At 29.0% G+C, this 25,453-nt stretch overlaps 1 protein-coding gene across 1 annotated transcript in view; it reads left to right on the top strand.

Moving 5' to 3' along the window:
* Positions 1–1,726: 1,726 nt before the first annotated feature.
* LOC113374838 overlaps positions 1,727–25,453 on the top strand; it is a 25,601-nt gene continuing 1,874 nt past the window's right edge. Inside the window, exons 1-4 of the mRNA XM_026614803.1 lie at positions 1,727–1,808; positions 17,141–17,491; positions 17,630–17,691; positions 17,738–17,945. Of these exons, the coding sequence (XP_026470588.1) occupies positions 1,727–1,808; positions 17,141–17,491; positions 17,630–17,691; positions 17,738–17,945 (703 nt within the window). The remainder of the gene's footprint in view (positions 1,809–17,140; positions 17,492–17,629; positions 17,692–17,737; positions 17,946–25,453) is intronic.

Genomic DNA, 25,453 nt, shown 5'->3' with positions numbered 1-25,453 from the left:
AGTTTATTTCGTTCAAGCAATAAATTACTGAGAGTCAAATTGGACCTTAAATTAAATGAATAATTGACTAATAACTTTATAGTGCTTGCTCCAGCATCGACATTTCTTGTTCAGTCTAACTTCCCTTCCTTAGAAAAAGAAATTTAAATAGTAAAGAGCATCTCTTAGTCAATGTAAAGCAATACCAGTCCCACGGGTTGGCGAACTCTGACCCCCGATGTTTATTTCCGGATTACTTTGGATGCTGAGTAGGAAACCGGAACTCGTTGGAACCCTCGCGCGTTGGGAATCAACGCGATCGTGAGCGTTTCCTTTAAACGCCAATTATCGTTCATGTTGGATAAAACCGTTGAAATGGAGAATGCACGGATTTAAGACGTTATTGTAGACGATGAATTCGTCGAGAAAGTCTGCGGGATTACAAAATACGACCAATAAAAACTGATTTATACGCAGCCAAATCTTCACCGTATTCACTTCTTCAGCTAAATCAATTCAAAAAACAAATCATTTTTAGGTAATAGTATATATTTAACGCGTACTACTGCCCTAGGGCACGTTTGTGAGTTACGTTATATTCCAACTCGATTCAAGGAAGAATAGTGTAAGAGCTTTCCCATTGCCATTTCACACAGCAGCGCCCGAAATGGGCTTATTTTGAAATGGAAACATATTTTGAATCTATATTTCCAAGTGAAAATGGACATGCTAATGTACGATATCAGGTCTTCCATGGCTCGAACTCGCGACCCTGTCCACACTGTATATATATAGTTGTTCCTCGACTTACGAGTGACCTGACTAAGATTGTTTCGAGATACGAGCCGCCAAAGGAGCGATTTGTTGCAAAATCAAGCAGAATTCGAGATAGGAGCTTTGAGCGAATACGGGTTTTCTAGAAAAACGTTAATAGCAAAATTAAATAATTACAGGTCATGAAAATGTGAAAAAATTTCGTCGGTTATAACAATGATTTTCTACTATAGAAATATTTCGGCTGTTTCATGATAGTAAATTATTTTATAGTTAGTCATTTCAATTATGTTCGAATATTAATTGTGGGTAACAGGTTACCCACGCGAATATATCGGGGGTTATTTTAACGCTTGAAATTTTAACTATAACTCAATAGTGGTTGTATAGTTATCATGCTCAGTATGCTTTTTTTTTTGCTTTTTGTATATTTATAAAATATAATTTACTTTCATAACCACATGTCCAAAGAAAAGGGTCTACTGAACTCAATTATCGAAAAATGTAAAGATGACTAGAATGTACCAGCGTAACACATCATAGATGTGCACTGTATAAACAGGAGTTGATAAAAGGTATAGATTCCAGATAAGGGCCTTACAATAATTTATAAGCAGCTTTCTAAGCTCTACAAGATTGGGGATAAAAATCATCCGAAAAAGTTGCTGCACTTTGAACATGGGAGTTGTTCAACGAAACATGCCTGACTCCTTTCTGCAATATCATTTATGGATAACAAAAACCAATAATAATAAATAATAAATTTATTATTAATAATCAAAAACTTACAGTGCTGAAACGAATTACTTATGTACTTATATGGAAAAAATTGCTTCGAGATACGAGCGATTTGACATACGAGAGTGGTTTTCAAACGAATTAAACTCGTATGCTGGCGATCCACTGTACATGAAAACTCAAAGATATTTCGTTAATTAAGATTTCATATTTCGTTTTATTCTTAATATGAAAAATGCAAAGAATAACTTCTGATTTTTCGGTCTCAGCTTCGGGTTTAATGGTGCCAAGGTGGTGCCAAGATGATGAACAAGAGGGTAATGGAATCCAGAATCTCATAAGTAGAGAAAGAAAAGCAACATTATATAAAAAATCTGACGTAGTACAATTATTATAATTATTCTATTATTCAATTATTCTGACTTGAGAGAAGTACAGAACACGATTTGCGCGATAAGAACCAATATACGTGTGCACTTGAACATAAACAAACTTTCTGCAAGAAGAGCAGACAGTCGGACAGCACACGCTTCAGATTTATTGCGATGTGTTCCCTGAAATAATAAAAAAAATTAAAGATCACGTAAGATACAATGATCTGTCTAACAACTTTGAAAACTTTAATACTGCTCATCATTCGTTATGCGAAATACCATTCATTTCTGAATCGTGGTTGTTTGTCTACATCGTGATAATGAATTATCGAGCTCTTTGTATAGGCTTTGCAAAGAAAATGCATATAAATGTTCTTATGTGTGCACTAGACGGTGCAATTACCGTATTTGAATTATATTAAATATATTATTTCCATGAATCAAAAAATATTCCAAATACAATGACGTAGTAAAGTGTGAATCATGTATCGAATTCAATTTCACGCATGGCAAGAAACATCAAGAGAATAATTTTATAACATTTTAAGTAGCATCAGTGGAATGCAGTAATAGTATAGTTATAAGTAAAATTAGGTTTATTGAAAACAGTTTATAAATATTAGTATTCAATGTCTAACACTTACAAATATATGAGTAAAACAAATAATCATTTTTTATCCGGTTGTACAAATATTATTTGAACATTAATATAAACGTTAACTTCAAACTAATGTTTAATTTATTACGATATCAAATAAGAAAGAGCTTGATTTGACCACATTGCAACTGACAAATCGTCAATTCGAAAGTCCTAATTGGCTCTATATAATTGTCAACTCAGTAGCGAATTTTATCATCTATGTCTTTTGAAGATATTACAAAAATTCTTTATTGACATACTACTGAATATAAACCAAATCCACTAAATTTATTTATTTGCATTAGTTATCTTTTCCCAAATTCTCAGTTGTTTATTTGCTTCCATGTATTTAGTCAGTCTCATCTATCTTCAGAAATCACTTCGCTTAGCAAACATAAAATTTAAAAATAATCAATAATGATAGTTATTAGATATACAAATTATCTATGGTAAATATTTTCAACTTCTTAAAGGAGAAGTTTTTGTTTCAACCAGACAATCCGATTCGCTGATTTTGCCTTCTCTTAACGTTTCAGGATATTCTGAATCGTTACAAGCGAAGATTGGTGGTAGCCAATCAATTTCTACATAATTAACAAGTTTTTATTATAATTACACAAATAAAAATTGAAAACAAAAAAGTTTGCATTTGTATAACAATAAAGATCATTTTTTTATTTAATAATATCATAATAAGCTATCCTGATTTTTCCTGACATCAACTATAAATGTTTCTGGCAAAGATTTAAAATGCCTATTGTTTGTGTGTGTTTGCTTTGTTATTATTTGAAGTAAAAGAGCCATTATTACACGTTTGATGGGATATATATTTTAACAGAAACATTTCTTGGTCTGTTAACTACCGTACTTTTAAAATATCATTAACCTCGACCTATTTTACATAACAATGCTAAAATAAACATTCCTGTTGAGTATTATGGCTCACGTTATTGTAATTTATATATTCCACGATCATTAAAATTTTAATTAGTTAAACAATTAATTGATCTTGAATCATTCAAAATACAGGTCAAAGGTTTAAAAAATTAAAAGCAATAATAACAAAAATATTGATTTTGGATGTATTCATAGACATGTGATTCTCCCGTGGAATAGTGGATAGAGTTACGGGATTTCAATCAAAAGTTCCAGGTTTGAGACCCGCCTCGGACAACCTGATGCCAAACAGAACAGGCATCGGTTTTTACTGGGCAATATAAGTAGCAATGGGTTTTCCCAAATGAAAAAAATCTTTACTACCCGGCATTGCTGCATCAATAAAATTTATCATTGTTATAGAAATTGTAATAATTAAAAATTTTCAGATAAAGATGGGACAACTGCATGGGTTGTCATCTATAAAATAGTTAAGTATTTCATCACAACAGCTTATATAGCCCATAAATTACGATTTCTATGCAATAATAATTATCATAATAAAAATCACACACAATTACATAACTTTTTTGTACATATCTCTTTGCTGTACTTGGTATTCAATTTATTCCTTAGCACACACTGGTTTCTTTTGATTGTGAGTACAATTTATTGAGGAAATAATATATAACACATTGTGCCAATAACTATTATCTCAAAATTTAATGATCAAAAATTGCAATTTCCTTATATTACGAACAGTTTGATATTTGCAAAAAATCTTCGAGAAGCGAAACCTTTGAGTGTATTTTAACCGGATACGACTGTATGGTGAATTAGCCGCTAAACTTTTGTTACAAAGATTGGACAATTTGATGACCGTCGGACCGCGTCTGCCACAAAGAAATCTCTTCTCTTGCGATGTGAACGCAAATTGCTCGAATCAAATAGCGTCCTTTAACAGAATCGTCTTCCGCGTTCTGAGGGCGAAACAAAGCTTTTACGAACGATTAAAAATGATTTCAAATTTTAAAATGAATGTATGTAGAGGTAAACTTGAAAGCAATTTTAGTTCAGTAATAATGATGGTATCTAGTAATTATGATAAATAATATTAAATTATCACTTTATTATTATATTATGTAATCTTATGATAAAAATGAAAATGGTCATCAATGTGTTTCGTTGATGACCACATTTTATTAACTTTCCGTTAGTAAGATATAAAAATAACAGAAAATAGAAGTTGTTTGGATTTTGGAAGTTACGAAAAGTACATCATATTATTTTTCAAAATTACATTTTGAAAAAAAAGACATTTTTTAGCCACATAACTACTGAAGCACTTGCACATTATAAATAATGTATAAGCTGAAAAATGTGTTTGAAACATAATTACTAAAATTAAATTAAGCAACGGTTTCATGTAAATGTAATTGGATTTGACTTGCATATTTTTTAAATGAACTTCAATAATTCTAATAATGTTTGTCGACAACTTAAAATATATGGAATTCAATAATGAATTCAGATTTGAATTAGGTATTTAATGTAAGTTGCATCTTGTTTGATATATAGTTTATTGGATGTTCATTTATTAAAAATTTATTTAGTGAAATAAATATATTTTGTGTGATACATACTATAGCATGACCTTTTACAATAACAAGTCTAAAATAAAATTTTTATAAAAGAGCTATTAAAGAAAGTACTAATGAACAAGTCAGTAGTAGCAATTTAAGTATTAATTTTTTTTCATCATTTCGGTCTGTTCTTCAAAAAAAAAATTGAGATTTTGTTATAATAAAATTTTTATTATAACATGTTGACAAATTCAAGTTTTTGTTATTTTCCAATATAGCGTATGTATTTGATAGAAAATCTGAAGATTAAACAGTTCTGAAACGTCGAAAGAAAATGATTTTCAATAATCAACATTTTTGGTTTTATTTGTATTATATATATATATATATATATATATATATATATATATATATATCTGTGTGTGTGATAACTGAAACTGAATTTTCATAATACTTATTGCAAATAGGAAATTGTGTCCTGTATACAGAGCAATTTAATTAATGAAAAAATGCTTGCAGCGCTGTGTAGGAAAGCTCTGATAACGCTTTTGTTACATTTCCTGGATGATGACTTGTTATTTAATAAAATATCGCACAGACTACATGTGCTCAATTAATATTAATTTTAAATTGTGTAGTAATTTAAAATGATATCATAAAACATTGTATACATTGAAAAATATATAGTGACTGTAAAATAGCGGTTGATACATTTTTTATCTGATCTATTTAGGGTAATGCGTTTATGACGTGAATTATGCGAACTACCAAAAATTCAAAGTAAATGTCAATTTTCTCTTCTTTATTGTGTTTAATAAATTTGGATTATATTAAATGGTTTATATGAAATTAGTTTTATGAATTATAAATGCCTTTAAATAATTAAAAATAATTCAAAATCAAAAATCAATTCTGTTAGTCATGGCTAAAATTTTATATATTTCTTTCATGTTTTACACGCAAAGTTAATTTTTGCTTCGAAATTATTTATAAAATTAAATATTCTTATTTTTGACATTTTCAGCGCTTAAAGTTATAGGGCTAGTTAAGTAATATATTAGGGGTTTCGAAAAAAAAATAATGGATATAATTCATCAGCTTCTACGAATTATAGACCTTGTTATCTATGTAGTCAAATAAAATGCATACAAACAATCAGATATTTAATATATTGTTTAAGAGTATTATTAGGTACAATAGTCCGGGCTTTGAACAGAACATATATAGAACTGATGCCTGTTAAGCAAGTGATTGAAAAATATAATTACCCCAAATATGTAAATTTAGTAAATGACAAAACTTTAGCCGAGCATTTTCAATAATTGCACAAAATCGTTGATTACCAATATATAATATTGTTCCATTAATCATTCTATTATCTATAGCATCATTCGAAAATCAATATGAACCATGAAATCAAATAGCCGCAACGTTTGATATCACCATTATAATCTAGTTTGATAATTGGATCGTTGTATTGAAAATTTTAGCGTCTGTAGGCAAGGCAGGGGTAACATCGATGACAAATTGGAAGAGAAATAATAAATCTTTTTTTTTGAAAACAAAAAATAACGGACAACAAATCATCATTTTCTTCGACGACGTTGTGCATCCACCGTTGTTCCAATCCAGATTCTAGTTTATTCAGTTTTATTTATTTTTTCACAACCATATCAAGTGCATTTTGTTTTTTCTCATTCTTTGCACTACTTTTTCATTTATTTTGAAGTTGGTCTATTTTATGCTTATAATATAACGAATTATAATATTAATTATTTTATATATGCCCAGATTGTACAAAAGAATCCAAACTATTATCAATTATCTAAACAAGATCACGTTCACAGATACGTGTTTGATCTTGATTACGGCAGTTCGAGATTATCTACGTGTTTTAATACGATTCAACACTAAATAATTTGGTAGTTCTAGTTTTTATGCTAAGAAAAGGCCAGATTCTATTTACCCAGTATCTTTGAGCATTAATTTTTAGGAAGACGGTAAACATTATGATAATAAGATCATATTGTTAAATAGATTTTTGTATTATAATAATAGCCAGTAACTATAGTGACATATTTCTAAATCCATTAGCAGTTAATGGTGAGCAAATTGCTGCATTATCCCTGCTTTCCCTACATGAAATAGATAAATCAAAATCAGCCAACATTGATAATAATACAACAGACATGACTGACCTGATACATAAATATCACAATTGTGTACTAGATAAAACGGGCAACACGAATTAATTCAATTGGAAATAATTGGAAATGATAAAATGAATTAGAACTATGCATGCTGGAATGGTCTACTTTATGAAGATTTTTATGTGCGCCCGTGAGTGGACGAGATATCGAGCTTTATTAATTATATGTATCAATTAGTACACTCGTTACGATAGCAATTGATAATTAATGGTTATGTGTGAGTATTTTTTGAGGCTGAGATATGTTTTCAATATCTATATGGTTATTTGTGCGTTTATTTGTTTACATTTAAGCTTGTAATTTATATTCGAACTGAAAAAATGAAAACAAAACCAAATATAGGAATAGTGCAGAGTAGAGAACTAAATGGCGACATAATTCATTATATATGATTGTAAATTTATTGCAATTCTTGAATACGAAAGAATTTTCACCAACTACGAATTTAAATCATACATTACATATATTATTATTTACAAACAAATAAATAAATGTAATGTTAGCATAGGCTGTGGCATGAAATACACAAGTATCAGAAAAATCTTCAATAGGGTAGAGCTGTGCTTGAAGGTGCACGAATAAAAAGGTTCACCACTATTATCTAAAAAACAAGTAAGTCAGAATTTTTTAGCCATTGCAAAACTTCATTATCACGAAATAAATGGTCACGTTGTCAAAATTTAAAAAAAAGTATTTTTTCGTAATAAGTCTTTTTGTTTTCAAGCACGGTTGTTTAGTTTACGATACCTTGTATAATTTTAAAGTATGCGTTATTTTATAAGATGTGTGCAAGATTTATGAAGTAGCAAGAGTTGATGAAATGTTTTGTTAATTATGCTCAAAAATACATACATATTTAGATTATATTTTTTTATTTTATTGTTCAAGTTAATAATTAACCTGCAATTGAATTAGGCAGATTTTATACTATAAAACCTTTGTGAAAAATAAATACAATTCTGGTTCTTTTGGCACTTCTGGCAGTCCCCTTGTACCTGCCCTATGAGGTGAAAAGGACTAGGTGACAAGTTTACTATGCGTTAGCTGGAAGCTTTACTGAACATAGTCAGATAATTGTTTAGTTGGTTTTCACAACATCTTTGCTTAAAATCACATTTGACCTTTGTGCCCTGCCCTACCCTATCTGATTTTGTTTTTGAGAATACCTTGAATTTTGAACCAGTTTTGTGTAGAACGATTACTATTGGATAATTATTTTTATTCATGATTTTAATGACATTGTTATTTGAAACTAGAAGAAATTAAAAATATCAGTATTATTGAAAAATACGTAGAGTTTGTTTAGATTTGTTGAGTTATTGCAATATTATTTGCCCATATGTTTCACATAAATCTTTTCCGCCAGTAATCGACATTCTCACTATTGTATCGCTATAAGTTTTTTGCTATAAAAATAAAAATACAAGTATTTTATATAACTGTGCTTTGCGTACAAAGTTGCATTGAAATGGTAATAAGATCACAAGCGCTAACCGTTACAAATGCAAAAACATCTACAATAGAGGGAATATTCTGTTTAAATGTTTAGATAGAGGTTAACCTAAGCGATAAACCGATAATGAAACTTCTATATCATAAAAAGTAGAATCGTCTTGACGTTATTTATTTTGTTCGGTTTCAATTCAAAACTTGTTTACTAAAAATCTTACAATTGTATCTTGAATAAAATTTAATAGAAGGAAATTCTCTGATTATGGTTATTGATTGACTAGATGATTTGACACAAGTAAATACTAGAATAAACGATCTTCGTTGAATTTTTTGTTTATAGCAATGATAATAATAAAGCTTATGAATGGAGGCGAATGAGAAAACCTATTGTGATTATAATGACTTTATTACAATAACTCATTATCATTATTGATTACACTCATTTGATATTGATGCTGTAATATTGCGATTACTTCAATAGTTATAAGAAAATATTATATTAAAAATTGTTTTAATTAAACGTTCTGTTTCATTTACTATTATGGTGAATTACCACTGATTAAATCTAATGGTATTGAGATACGATGAGTATTTGCTCAACGAAAAAAATACCGTCAGATGTTTGTTCAAGTACTATTCTTGCAAAAACGGAATATACTTATCTTGCAAAAATAGAATAGATTCATTCAAACAAATTTCTGACCTCCTTTGTTTCGAGCTAAATACTTCCCAAATTCAGTTAGTATTATTGTTAAGACATTGTTTTCCGAGTAACTTGTATTCTAATTTCTAAACAATCAACTCAGGCAAATAATTTTATGTATCTTCGTCAATCTTGATTTATAGAGAAATAATGGTAGAATTTGTATATGTGGCCTGAATCCCATTTAAAAATGGCTATAAAAAAAGTTTGAAATGAAACTTGATGGGAATAGAAAAGCAATGTGTAGATATGAATATTAAAATGAATTTTACAAAAAATTAAATATATTTGAAATCGTGCAGCAGGTATGTCTATTTTTACTTGAAAATATAGATAAAAAAATATGTTTCCAATTGAAAAAGCCTCCTTCGGGCACTGCAGTGTGAAATTGTAATGGAAAATCTATCACAGTTTTTTCCTGAATCCAGTTGGAGTTTAACTCAGCTCATGGACCTGCCCTAGGGCAGTACAACCCATTATTTATTATTATGTAGTTTATATATATTTTAAAAATTTGTGATCTTTTGATAAAATATTACAACTATGCCGTCATTAAATTAAAAACTCACTTTAAATTTGTACATTTATATTTTAAGTAGAACTAAAACTGGCAGTGTATGGTATTGTGCTTTAAGGCAAAAAGGGTTACTCGCTGCTATATAAACACAGATACAAGAATAAAAAAATAATAAACAAAATATTTTTTGTAACAACATTTCATTACATTTCATACCAATTTTTTTTTAACAAAAAAAAGTATTACTAAAATCGTTCGTCTGGAGTGAATGTTATAATAAGTCTCTATATGCTGATATACATAACGTGAACTTTATTAAAAAATATTAGAAAAGAACTTGGAAAATGCTCATATATTGATGCGCATATTTCCCATATTATTGCGATTGCAATAACTCATCCTGCGAGAAGTTAATAAAGAAATCAGATGAATTCAAATCACAAAAAATAAAATCATGTAATCATGACGTATTCGAAATAACGCTTCATTTCAGATGGAATTTTATTCGAATATCGATAAAACCTATATGCTAATTTCCATGTAAATTTTATCTGTTTTTGATAATAATACTGATTCACAGTATTTTAAATGAAAATGGCAATGTGAAATGCATGTTTAATCGTTTATTTCTAGCGCATATTTAAACGATAGCATCAATTTTGTATTATGTTAATCCTATGTATACATAAAATTTGCTTCGCAATTTTGTGAAGCTTGTCCGATCGATGATACAATCGAAATCTGAAATTTAATACTCAACTCGAATTATATTCAAAAGAACAAGAGGATTTTTCAAAAAATTGTAGAATTGAAAAGAAAAAGTGACCTTTTTCGTCGTGGACTCGCCCGTAGGTAAAGGATTAGAGTGATGGGATTTGAAACAGAGTCCCAAGGTTCGATACCCGCTTAATGGCGAGCAGTAGTGACATAGGTTTTCACTTAGAAATATAGTTAGCAATTTCGTTTCAAGTGAAAATTTACCCGGAATTGCTGCATCAATAAAAATTCAAACTATTACAATCATTATATTAATAAAAATCATCACATAGAGATGGGACAACTGTTCGACATCTTTAAAAAATCGACGTAATTAGTTAAGTTTAATTATCACAACAGTTCATAAAGAAGTCTTAAATTCTGATCACGGTTCGACAAAAAAAAGTATTTCGTTTATAACATTACAAACAAAGGTTTAGTTAGTGTGTGCCAGTATGTCATATAGTGTTGTGCATGTGTGTATGTCGTCAGACTTATCTAAGTTGTATAATTTTTATATAATCACTTCTATTAATAACTTCAAAATCATATATTCTTTAACCTATTAATAACATTTGAACCGCGTGCCTATTACGCACGTATGTGCTGTTGCAAAAAGTACTTCAACATTTGCGTTAAGCCTTAATGACAGGTGCCTTCTTTATGATAATATTAGAGAAAGTCGTTTGAAATCCTCAAGGAGCGGTCTACAAGGCAAGCGTGTTTTTAACGCATGGGAAATTAACACGATCTGCAGTATTACATAATAAGGTTTATCATCGTGTTCTCATAATTTATAACGAATGTAAATCGGAAATTAAACATCTTATCAACTTCATAAAAAGTGCGATTAAAATGTTTTTCTTTTAATTTGTTTTACATTTATATGCTCATACCTTCTATGGACATTATAGAAAAATAACCTAAAATTCTTAAACTCACAAATAAACTTTTTGTTAAAAAAAACGTCTATTTGCTCATTATGTATTATAACAAACATGAAACCATTTTTATGGGGGCCTAATTGAATATTTGTATGTCAACACAGATAAATTTCATTTTGTTTATTTATAACATATACATATATTAATATGCTTTATTGCAAATATTATTAACAAAACTTTAAAAAATATAATGTATATAGACAAGAACAAAATTAACCATTTACAGCAAACACAACTATTCCATATTCTATAAGCTGTATTGTGCACTATTTATTACTAAAAAAACTAAACGATGTTATTAGCAGACAATCCATTCATTGTTCTTAACATATTGCTTCATTATATTTGAAAATTATATGTTTTAGATTACAAAATAAAAAGTACAATTTGAGATCTTACAATCTATTGTTATATTTCTCTTCTGAAATTTCATATTATTCAACTATCAATTCACACATCATTTTATAAATCAACTCAACTATGGAGAGAATTGTATTGTTTTTTATAGTCTCACTGATATGTTATAAACAACGCATCGCTCTGGCAATATTTATATTAATGAATAATAAATAATGAGTATTTATCACTTTTAAAATTTAAATAAAGCTTTAAAAATTATATTACAAGCATATATTTTTAAAGCTTATATATTGTTGATAATATAAGTTTTAAAAGTATGCTGTTGTATAGTAAATTTTAATATTCGTCAAAAAATACTTAATTATTTCTTATAAGTAGATATAAACTAGCTTTGCTCTGGTATGAATATGTGAAACAAATTATTATGCAAGTTTTTAGATACTTGAAAGCTAATGAGTAAAGTAAATAATAATTATATGGTGAAGATTAGTTAATAAATAATTTAATGAGCAGTTTACACTCTAAAGTGTTTAACTGTTTAATTGAATTAGTAGTTATTAATGAATAAATATTATGTCTCTATCGAAAAGTTAGAAGTTTCTAAGGTCCGCTTATGTTATGGCTAAATTGATATCGGTAAACACTTCGATATTTTAGTTTACACCCTGCTTATATTTTATGAAATAATATCATTTATTAAGTTACCGAAAAACATTGGACATTTGTTGTTAAATGGAGATCGTGTCTCTGTAGACGGAAATTCTAAAATCGTTGGATATTCTAAAATAATTAAAATGATATATTTTAATAATTAACCCGTCTTTGCTATTTCGCTTAAACAGTCTACGAACTAAAATTTCTATGTTGAAAATTTGAAATAAATGTAATTATGAAAGTAAGCTACATTCAAAAACATATCAACTTGAACAAGCAAACAATTTTTTCTTTGTATATTTTTAACAGCATTCAAAACTTAACAAGTTCTATAAGCTTTTATGCTTGGCCTTTTTTAGATGACAACCCGAACGGTTGCTATCTCCATATGATAAATTTTATGATTACAATTTCTGTAATACCAATAAATTTTTTATCGATAGATCATTGCCGGTATGACCGATATTTCACGTGACTACATGTTGCTTTTTATATTTTCAAGTGAAAACCAATGTCATTACTGCAGGACATCAGGCTGTCTGAGACAGGTAGCGAACTTGAAACTTCTGATTCGAAATAATATAGTATAAATAAACAAATGTCATTTAATACTAAGTTTATTATATTAAATTTTTACTATTTATTTTTATGTTTATTTTAATGTCACGAATCGTGGAATTAATATAAAAAATACAGAATTAGTTCAAATAAACTTATAATATTTTAAATGAATATTAAATATACAAGAACATATTATAGCGTCGTAACACTAGGCTCGCTAGTATTTGACATTTTGAAATTCCTAATGATGTTGTATCTAAATGACGCACGTACAAACTTTCCTGAAGTCATATTTCTACAGAAAATATGTTTTGAAAAAGTATTCGACGAAGTTATGAGGTATTACTTTTCGCGTAATGCTTTTACGGCCTTGTGATTTATATACAGCATCGTATGTGACGAACCCTCGAATAACTAACTTTTTTTACAACCCCGAGCGTTTCCTTTCAGAGACGCGCATATACACATCCGGCGGTCGGGCAGGAAACTTGATTATTTCTGCACATTTCCATGTATGTTTTATTATGAGAGTACATATTTTAAAATGTACAAAATTATTTCTTTTATTTTCCAAAACACAATGATAATATTTTACTCATTTAAAAAGTATTCTCTTTATACTTCTAAATTGTTTTCTTTATTCTATATTATACTAATGTAAGAATTAAAAAATAGAAGATATGAAGAAATGGGCGTGTAAGGGATATAGTAGTAGAAGAAACAGTCATTATCAATGAATTTTATATTTCAACTGATCCTTTGCTATATAATAAATATATTATATTTTTTAACTATGAAATATAATTGTTTATTGAGATTCAGTTATCACCATAATGTTTGGATGAAAGAGCTATCTGTATCGAATACTGTAAGGTATCAGTGTTACACAAATTTAAAATCACTCACAACCAATATTATAATTCAGTTATAATAATACAGCTCATTTTCAGAAATTTAGAAAATTATAGAGCCATTTATATATTCTTCATCATAAATAATCTTTCGTTTGTCTATCAAATCCCATTTGGGTAGACTCCGGTTGTGCCACTTTTTTTTCATCAGCAAGAATATTTGTTTAATCTACACCCGAAAAGGACAAGAAATACATGTCACAACCGTACCCACAAAGTTTGTCACAACCGGATTCAACGCATACTTTTGGAGACAAATCGTCGTTATGATCGAGCTCGATTATCTGCACAAAAGCTAATTGCCAGTAATTAACTACTAATGTTCCACTTATTTCAAAATAGCAAACAAAGTAATCTGTCTGTATATAAGTATCCGTTATTATTTAAAAAAAATCGAACTGAATTCCGTTCGAAGCTTTTAAAAGTTCAGTTTTGACTCGTTAAAAGCAATGCGGTCTACAGATCCTGTTATTGCAGGGCGCCGACTGAAAGCAATAATGAAAACTTGTTCAAACAAACATACTATATCTTTCTTCTCCCCTTTGACCATTTCTCAAAATCAGCATAGTTTAGCTGTTATGACGACTTTCAGTACCGTAGCCTGACACAACCGTACCCAATCTCCCCTACAATTTGAATTTGCTTCAATTTGACTCATGGACCAACCAAATGCTTATACGTTAAATTTTAAAACTATAAGAAATATTTGTATTTAGGCTATGATAGTCAAGTTACAATTTTATTATTGCATAATGAATAGTTTAAATATGCATTATTAAACTATTTCTTTTTAATTTATTTTTGCATGGAATGATTTAGACTCTATGTAACGCCAATGATGTTCAAAGTAAATGTACCCCTCTAACATATATTTATTGCTCCCTTATCAATCCTGCAGATAGGTACATAAACCCACGGTCATCAGTGCCGTATTACTTTGCGTCCAAAAAAATGGTATAACAAAGTAATTAAAGGAAAACTAGTGGTGTATGGGCATTGAGCTTTAAGGAAAATTGATATAACTACACGGGTTGAAAATAAACATTAAACGAACAAAATTATTAAAGAAACTAAAATTTGATTTTAGCAAAAAAATATTAAAAATTATACAAAAAATGAATTTTTTTTAATTGTGAAAAAATGAAAAAAATTCAAACACAAGTTGGCCATAAATTCTTTGTAGTAGAAAAATAAGATACGTGTAATAACATTTTCGAATTTGTAAAACGATCAGAGATTTTACGGTTTCATACTTTTCTAATAAGTTACTTTTCAACATTGCGAATCTCGGACAAAGTAACACAAATTGCATTAAGTGGCACCAATAATCACAACATATAAACACTGGTGCAACGGTTTGTATTCAAAAATTTGTATATTTTATGATACAATTACAGCAAAAATTGTAACATGTCCGTTTTTTTTTTTAAAAAACTAGAAAATACTAGAAAAGTAAAATCGAAGCATAAACTGAGAATGAAGGTAGATGAATACTGAAAATGAAGATGGTAGTTTTATAACGTCATTATGAAAATTAATATATAACATCTTATGAAATATTCATATAACATGTAGGAGGTTCTAAACTAATGTTTCTTATCACGTTATAAAAATATCTGCTACTATAAATAACTCACTATTATTTTAATTTTTGGTATTCTTTTAATAATCAAAATATTTAGCTTAAGCTGTTCATTATCGTGAGATATGCTATAATTTTTCTCAATGAGGCCAAGATTACCAATTTATAATTTATAATTGTGGCCAATTTATATGGTCAATCTTCTTTATCTTGGCCATCGTCTTCAAGACTATTTTGAAGTTCGAAATGCCGCCCTGTTGGCCACCCTTCAATGTCACTTGTAGGCACGTAACACGTGTCACGCGCCAGATAACATAATCCATGGGTCTGGCACTGAACTCCCTCGAAAGGAAACATTTTTAGCTAGGGTTGCCGAAATAAACTTCACATCACTGACAGAAAAATATTTCATGTTATCACATAGTAAATAAACAAAATGGCAATACAAATAAAATGAAAATTATGATTCGTTTTCACAACGAATAACTTCGTCAGATTGAAAGCATGAGCAACGAGATTGTCTTCGGAAACAAAAACATGTAAAGCATTTAGTAATTTAAAGTTAAAATCTTTGTTTTGTAGAAATTTTAGATATTTTGATAAAAATCTGTGGATTTTAAATAAAATGTTTTTGAGGAAGTCAGTGGTACAAAAATGTAAATATTACGACAGAGCCCGTGTAAAAACCTTTTAAGGTTTTGCAGCGACCCTGATTATGCACCTATTCACTCTAAAAAAAATATTTCAAGTATACTGTACTTAAAAACCACCCGGACAGAAACATAATATAATATAAATTTAGAGTTCGCAGACAATGTGATTTTGTATTTGTCTTGGCCAGAGTTGTGCAAATTCAATCTTCAGAATTACTTAGGCATCTCAAAATACTCCGATCTTTGATTGAATCCCTTTTGGTTCATTAATGTAATTAATGAGTATACATTTAAAATATCATTCCTTTCGATTCAGTTTTTATTGCGACGGAAGGTATAATTGAAAATGCTAACCCCATGACCTAACACTATTATTCAATTAGTTGACTTGCAATGTACAGGCGGAAACACTATCGTAAATTAGTTCATTTATATGATGAATTGCTCGAGTATTGCTGTATATTTTTAATTGTCCTATAATTTTATTAAAATTTTCTAGAATTCAGAATAGTTTCATTCTGCGACGATTTCTGTAATTCTCATAACAGTCACAATCTTATATTATTCTTATTTGTAATTTATTCTTCAATTTCTACGAAATTTTATTTTAACACCAAGGACTTTTACTACGTTTTCTTAGATTTTAAAAGATTTCTGATCTATTAAACCCTCAGAAAGTGTAGTTTATACATAAACATTTACAGTTGAGGTACATATATATCTATGAATATACATGTAGAATTTTGTATGAACACTACTTATATCTCATCAGTGTAGTGTGTTCATATTCACATTTTTATAATATATATATATATATATATATATATAATTATTGCATTATCAGAATATTAATGTATTTATTTAATTATTTAGGCTGTGGTGCTGACTCTCAATGTCTAAGATGTGGTCCTACAGGATGCATCAAATGTCCAGTATTGATAGTGGAAGGAAGTCGGGCCTGCGTCGATGATTGTCCTTCTGGCAGATCAGCTTCCTGGTCTGCTCTTCCAGACTATATGGGCAAAGTGTGTCTGAAAACAGGACCAGGTGGATTATCTGGTGCGGGTTTAGCTGTAGTAATAGGCGCTTGTGCAGGAGGAGTTGTCTGCATCATTATTATAACTGCAGGTATACTTATTGCAAAATACCGTAAACGTCCTCAGAAGAAAATTAACTCCCAAAGAGCGGAATTTTTAAAAGAGTTAGATCGACTACGACCACAAAGTTATTGCTTGCTGTGGCAATTTTGAACGATATCCGACGGCAAATACGAGAAGTACATGCTAATGGTGATACTACTGCGGCTTTAACATACTGGCCAGTGGTGAGAGATTTGGCTAAATTATTATATTTATTGAATAGGCCTGTGGAAACAATTGTTAATGTTCCCAATGATTGAAGAAGTTGAATCAGTGGGCCGAAAAGTTAATAACGCGTTATAAACATATAAGTAATGAAAGTCAACCGCAGGTAGCACAATTAATAAACTTTTTACAATCGCCTTCTTACGACGATAAAGCTATTCAAACGTCTGTGACAACTTTCAAGCCGTCGAATGGGTTTGGTTCCGCGCTTAGTTTGCAAGACTTTGTCGAGCCGTTCTCAGATGGAAATACTACTTTACTGCTGAGCAATGGCAATTACGAACGAATGCTGAAGGAGCAGACACCAGCTTATGGTTGGAAGATGAGTGTTTTCAACTTGGCTTAAGACCACAAGATGAAATCACCACTGAACTATGATAACTATTCGCAAGAATAAAAAATTTCTCATTGCTAGTTCGAAAGACAAATACCTTTAAAAAATTATCCTAAGTTTGTATATATTATTATTAGATGTTGTAAATACCAATTTATAGAATATGTTACATATTATATCAGAAACTTTGTAGTTAATTTATTATATCTTGTTATTAATTTTATGGCTAGATTTAGTTTGGCACAGTATTTTATTAAGTTTATCGTAATGTGTAATGACAGTAGAATAAGTTTATGGCTATGAGTTGTTTTACCAAACCTAACTAGTCAAATTGAAAGAAATGTTGTAACATTTTGTATATGCAGTTAAATTAATTATAAAAATATATCTACAATAATTGTTTGTTTTATTTGCTCCTGATGACAGGTTGACCCTACAGGCGCAGAAAATTTGGGGTTCTTTTTAACCCAAGCTGCACGTGCAATAAAAGTATTAACTGAATATTTCATTATTGATTTCAAGAATATGTATTGTAAAAGTACAAAAATACACAGGGCATGTACCATCTTCAACATGGTCTAGAATGTACTAAGGACAATGGTACATTATTCAGCACGAGTGCATAAGAAACTTATTTATTTTATGGAACGCTATATGTATCATTGTGGCATATCGTGGATTAAAAGTGTGGTACATGGCCTGTACCATTACATAACAATTACACAAATGCATTGGTGAACTTATCGAGTTCTGATTAGAATTATATTTAGCAGTCACTGCCTAATTTGTGAAAAATAGGTACTTTTGTAAATTTCGGTGTTATTTTTCTGAATAACCTTAAATGTCTGTAGTTGAAAAACATAGTTTATACATTTATTTACTCATTTTTACATCATTCTGAATTACAGATCCTGTTGCACAGAAATATTTGCAAATAAATTCATCCTGACGTTTAATTTTCTTTAGAATCTGAAATGAGCATAATTTAGGAAATTTTAATAATCATCATTAATATAATGAAAATAAAATATTTTAAAATAGCAGTTGAAAAGGTAGTAAGGATCTAATGATTCATAAAAGTAAAAAAAAATTTTTTTTAGGTACATTCATAATTTATACCATATTATTAATTATTGGTATTAAAGAAGGAAACATATTGATTTTAATCAATAATAAAAATTATTGTTTTTAATTAATATACAAATATAAATTAGAAAATGTATGAAATATATTATATTAGAACATATATTATTTATATCAATTCTATATTTCTATAATGTTAATCGATAATGAATTTGATGTTAATCGATAAAAATACTGATTGATTTTAATTAATACTTTAATTATTGCACATGTGTCGTAAGGTGCAGTGTCAACTAATGCATAAGCGTTAGTTAAATTAATAGCAAACTAATATTATATGCAACTGTATGTCAGTCAATTTTATTCTTTGATGTTGCAATTGTTGCATCATTCTGGGACAGTAAATTATCAGGAAACAATTATAATACATACCTCAACTTTCCATATAATATCTCTCATGTTCTTTTAATTGTTAGCATTAGTAAATTCTTCTAATTTGATAACTCAAGTGCTTTGAAAATTTTGGACGGATTTTAACAATTTTAAATATGACAGCCATATTGTTAGCCATCAGGTACTCCACACAATCTGCACAAAAATTCATTTAAACTTGATATACATTTACAAGTATTTTGACTAGTTCACACAATTGTTTAGGTATATATAGTAAAGATATTGCACTCATAATTAATACATTAAATTAATTATTTCATTATTGTCTGTTGTATCAAAAATCCCTTAAAGTTTTCTTTGATCATGAAACTAACAATAATTTATATACATGTCTTAAAGAACTTACGTCTTATATATGGAAACAATTCTGTATGCTTCAAAGAAAATTGTATCACAAAGTTATAAATATTAATTGCATTTAATTATAAATTTAACTCAGCTTAAAAAATAAACTCAATTCTGTTTCCCGTTTAACAGAATCTGCGTAACCAACCGAACCGAGCCGAACCGAACCGAATTTCTTCCTTGAATGTATTGCCATAACGCGTCACAATAATATCGCTCGACTCCTTTCCCTCGACTTCAGGCAGCACTTCGGTCACTGACTCATCGACGTGTTAGCGGCGGTCGCGCATATATGCACAAATAATATACGCTCCGTGATTTTAATGTATAACATTAGATTTTATGATAAATAGATAAAGTGTGTGTTTTTATAAAAATTTTATAAATAAGGTACGTAAATAATAACAAATTTTATAAAAATTATACTGTGATTAAATGAAATATAGTGCTACGCGAAAATGTGTTTTTAATATTGTGACAGGCGTCGGCTAGATGCATATGCTGTGCGGTTTTGCACATAAACAAATGTCAATATCGAAATCAATTAAAAGAAATATTGAGGAATGTTTCTAACTTATTGCAAAAATGTGTTTGACATGTATTTTTAAAAATTACATTTTGCCGGTTGTTCAAAAATAATGGTTATGTTGTGAAGTGATTTCTTTAAAACTCGTTTTTCTTAATTTTTACCACTTTTGTTCTACTGTTTTATGAAGTTATTTTTAAATTTAGGTTAAAAGTCTGTGATTGTCTAGTATAAAAGTTACTATTCATATTTCTGTAAAAACAATATTTGTTTATTATAAATTAACAACTTGATATACATTTTTAGGGAAAAATGTTAAAGTTTATTCGAGGGAAGGGGCAGCAACCTTCTGCCGAGCGGCTTAAACTGCAGAGGGAATTATTTGCTTTCAGAAAGGTACTGTAAAGTTTCAATATTCATAATTACTTACTAATTTGGTTTGGTGGAAGATATGTGTTTAATTTACTTCTACCCTAACACTTAATATAATGTACATTTCAGGTTGTATTAGGGTTATATTAATTATATTTTATTGCTATGAATTATTACAATATCAATCAATCGAGTATACACTCTAAACTCAAAAAACTCAGGAAACATCGGACTGAAAGCTATATAAACACTGAACTGCATTCTATAATATTTATATATTACACATGAAATATAGTTCATTGTACATTATATATATTATAAGGATTTTGGTTTAGCGGTTTCATAAAGATCTTGCTTATAGATCACCTGTAATTTTGACCGAATACTTTTTATAAAGCTTATGTTATAAGTAGTTATTAATCTAAAAACTTTCTTGTTTCCTAAAATATTATACCATTGTCAATTATATATGATTGAGCAATAGATAAATGTTTTCATAATTGAGGTGTATACACATTGAGTTGATAAATATTGTTTATATCTTACTATTTTCGTTGATAATGGACTATTTTATCTTATCTTATCAATCATTGAATTATTTATACATTGCTTTATAGTTTCTTGAAGTATTGCCATATATATTGATAATGATAATGGTGATAAATATTTGTTGTCGAATATTTTTTTCAACTGTTTTATTTGAAATGGATAAGTTTTTTTATTCTTTATACATATTCAAAGAGTGGTTTCTCGAAATTGTAAAATCACAAGCAAACAATTAAATATTAAAAATATGGAATGTATTAAAACTAGAATATTTTCTGTCTGCGTGACAAGTCAGTCGACAAGTGTATATAACACTTATGTATATATGTGAATGTGTATATATGAATGTGTATATGTATATATATATATATATATATATACCATAAATTAATACACTTATTAAATAAAAAAAATCTAATTGAGTCAGGCTATTCTGGGTTACTATTGTTTTACTTTTTTGTCGATAGGCATCTAATGCAACTTGCATTTTTATTCTGTATTTTTTCCGAAGTTTTTAACTGGGTAAACCATCTATAACGCTTTCTTTTGCTTTTGATCTTCTCTCAAAATTGGAATCATTATGAAGAAGTTGGTTCCTAATTTCAATCATGATGAAGATCTATTGAGAAACACTAATGAAATTTCTACTCTTCTTTGAAATACTATGAATATTTTTGTTTTAAGGCTAACTGCTGTTTTTTAACTATTTTTTCCACATCTTCCACATTTGTCTCATCCAAAAAGGGTTTGTTCTGATAAATTACCACTTTCTGCAGGATTTTAACCATATTTTGAATAATCTTTGAGCTGAAAAAAATTGTTGAGCAAGCAGCGTTAAGCGGGGTTCTGCATATATATTCAATACTTTTCAACATTCAAACCTGCACTTAATTTGATATATCTTGCAGTAGTTATACCCATTTTTGCTTTAATATATTAACTTATGTCATATTTAACATGAACAACAATCCATTTACATTTCCAGAATATTTTTTACTTTTCAGTTTGTGCAAGAATTATAGTAATGCTTGGTTGCCACTTCTGATATCTAATTATTCATCATATCTGGGGACAAAATAACAACTAAAATTATAATTGGAACAATATTTGTATATGGCATACCACTTGAATAGCTGCAAATAATTTTGTTTAAAAAATCGTTTCCTTTATCTACGTATGTTGTATATGTATACGAGTATAAACATAACATACCTAACCGGTACACGCGCGCGAATTATTTGATGATTGATAATTGTAAAAATGTTTAATCTTAATCATTTCAATTATAAAAATCTACGTTTAAAAATTATCAATAATAAAAATAATAGTAAATATATATATTAAGCAAATTGATATGGTTTGCAATAATTAACTTCCCGAAGAAGAAGTTTATGTTTTCATCAAAAAATCCGATTCCCTAATTTTATGTTTTCTCGACGATTCAAGCCATTCTGGATCGAATGAGACCAAAATTGGAAAAAGTATGTGTGTGCGTGTCGGCTTTTCTCAAAAGACAACTGGACCGATTTCAAAAATTTAAAAGCCATTCGATGTATCTCGATGAGGACTAACGTTTATCAATTTTGCACGACGATCAGCCAAGCCGTTTCTTTGTAAATAGCAGAAAGTGAAAAATTTTCGTCAACGTTTTAAACCCGCAATTCTGAATCGATTTTGAAATTCAAAACCGTTCGAAACGTATTGGTTGAGAATCGACCTGATTAGCTTATGGTTAAGATCGGCCGGGCCGTTTTCTTGTAATAAAGTGTTAAAAAAATTTTTTTCGACGAAAAATTTGTTTTTTTTGACAGTAGATACCATAGTCTTATAGATTATGCTAAAATATTACGACCCTACGACAAGTCGTTTAATTTTGAAAATTCTTTAAAGTTTGCAAAAATATCGTTTTTTGGCATTTGTCAAAATTAAACCTTCCATCGACGTTTGTTCAAAAACGCCTGAACCGGTTTCAGAAATTTAAAAGCCATTTGATGTATCTCAAGGAGGACTATTGCTTGTCAGCTTTGTGCGACGATCTGCCAAGCCGTTTCGTTGTAATTTGATAAAAAGTGTTAAACTTTTCGTCCACGTTTAAACTCATACTACCGAATTGATTTTCAAAAACTGTTCGACAGATATTAGTTGGGAATGATACTGATTAGTTTTAGGTGAAAATCTACCGAGTCGTTTTCTTGTAATTAACTGTTGAAAAAAAAATTTAAGACGATTTTTATGGAACTTTTTTTTGCGATATATATCATGGTCTTATGAACTTAATGAAATATTACAGCCTTACGACAAGTAGTTTAATTTTAAAAATTCACTAAAGTTTGAGAAAATGAGTAGTTTTTTTTTTGGCGTTTGTTAAAATTAAAATAAGACGATTTACTTGGTATAACGATAGAGTGTTGGTTCGTTTTCGATGATGTGCGATAAATCCACTGGGAATACTTTTAAACACTCATAAATTAATTATATTTTATTGATTAAGTCAATTATTTACACATATCGGGAAGTTCATGTAACTTGCCACAAGGCAAATACCAATACCAACTAGTTTCATATGTTTACAAAAACATTCAATTATTTCAGAACTTATAACAAAATGCTCTATATACTTGAAGTTATTAAATACAACTTTTGCAATGGTACGTTAACCATTTTGAAAAGAAAAACTCATCTAATAACTACGGCAGTACATTTACTTACGCTTTAAATTAGTATACCTCGGAAAATTTTTGATAGAGCACGTCTCTCTCTATTTACAATTAGTTCTATACAAACTCAAAAAACATTCATTTGAATCTATCCAATTATTGCTTTAACATGCTTATGTTCGATTTTAATCGAAACCTTGAACGAGTCTAATTATATAAGCAAGTAATTAAGGTCGTTCCCGGTTAGTTCTATCGACTTAACACACAATGATTGCTAATAATGCTGCGTTCAGAAGGTTTTCTATTATTTTTATTCTCATTAGGTTTTCAATTCACCAACCATCAAAAATTTTCATGATAGGAAATTGTAAAAAAATTTTGCTGATAGCAGGAATAATAAAGAACTTGTATATTTTATTTCATTTTAAATAAATCATATACCATTGAACTTGGTTTCTAAATTCGGGGAACTATATTATCCAACTCAGAAAGGAAATGCTCTGGCAAACTAACAAAGGAAGAGTTTTACCAATTTTCAAGATATTGAAACTTCTAATTGTCATTTTCTTTATAAAATGTCTTGAGATACTTGAGATTCGATAATTTTTTCCCATTGTATTTATCATGTATCTGTTTTTTTTTGTTGCTGTTTTTAATAGTAATTGTAATATAATTAATTGACTGGACTAAATATTCATCTAAAAAAACTTTGTGCTCATTTGAACTCGCACAGAAATGAAGTCACTGTTCGTTTGTCCGTTGACTCACAGTTTCTTCACTAACATTTTTTTTGGTCAAAACTTTATTAGACTAATAATCAGTTTGAAATGATATAACTTTTTTTCTAATATAGATTGTTTTTTATTGATTTGGGGTTTATGTACTTGAACCAATATTATGGTTTTTAGTTCGAGGTTTTGAGACGCATTGTATTTAATTGTTTTACTAATTAGGTAATAACAATATTTTTATATAAATAAACTTCTTATCTTTTATACGTCCCAAAACGTTTTTTAATTTCCCAAAGGAGAAGTTTATGCTTTCATTAAAAATCCGATTCGGTAATTTTATGTTTTCTCGATGTTTCAAGCCATTCTGAATCGAATGAGACCAAATTTAGAAAAAGTATTTCAAAAATTTAAAAGCCATTTGAGTGTATCTCGATGAGAACTATTATTGTTTGTCAGTTTTGTGCGACGATCGGTCAAGCCGTTTCTTTATAAATCGCAGAAAAGTGAAAAAATTTTCGTCTACGTTTTAGCCCGCAATTCTGAACCGATTTTAAAAATATTACGGCCCTACGACAACTCGTTTAGCTTTAAAAATTCATCAAAGTTTTCAAAAATTAGTTATGGTATTTTTGCATTTGTCAAGATTAGAACTTTCATCGACGTTTGCTCAAAAACGCCTGAACCGATTTCAGAATTTAAAAAAACCATTTGATGTATCTCGATGATATTATTGTTGTTTCTCATTTTGTGCTACTATCGGCCGAGCCGTTTCTTT

The sequence above is a fragment of the Ctenocephalides felis genome, unplaced genomic scaffold, assembly GCF_003426905.1.
Source record: "Ctenocephalides felis isolate EL2017-DRISC unplaced genomic scaffold, ASM342690v1 CF-g0.4_SCAFFOLD_01886, whole genome shotgun sequence".
NCBI classification, from domain to species: Eukaryota; Metazoa; Arthropoda; class Insecta; order Siphonaptera; family Pulicidae; genus Ctenocephalides; species Ctenocephalides felis.
This window is presented reverse-complemented; position numbering and strand designations above follow the sequence as displayed.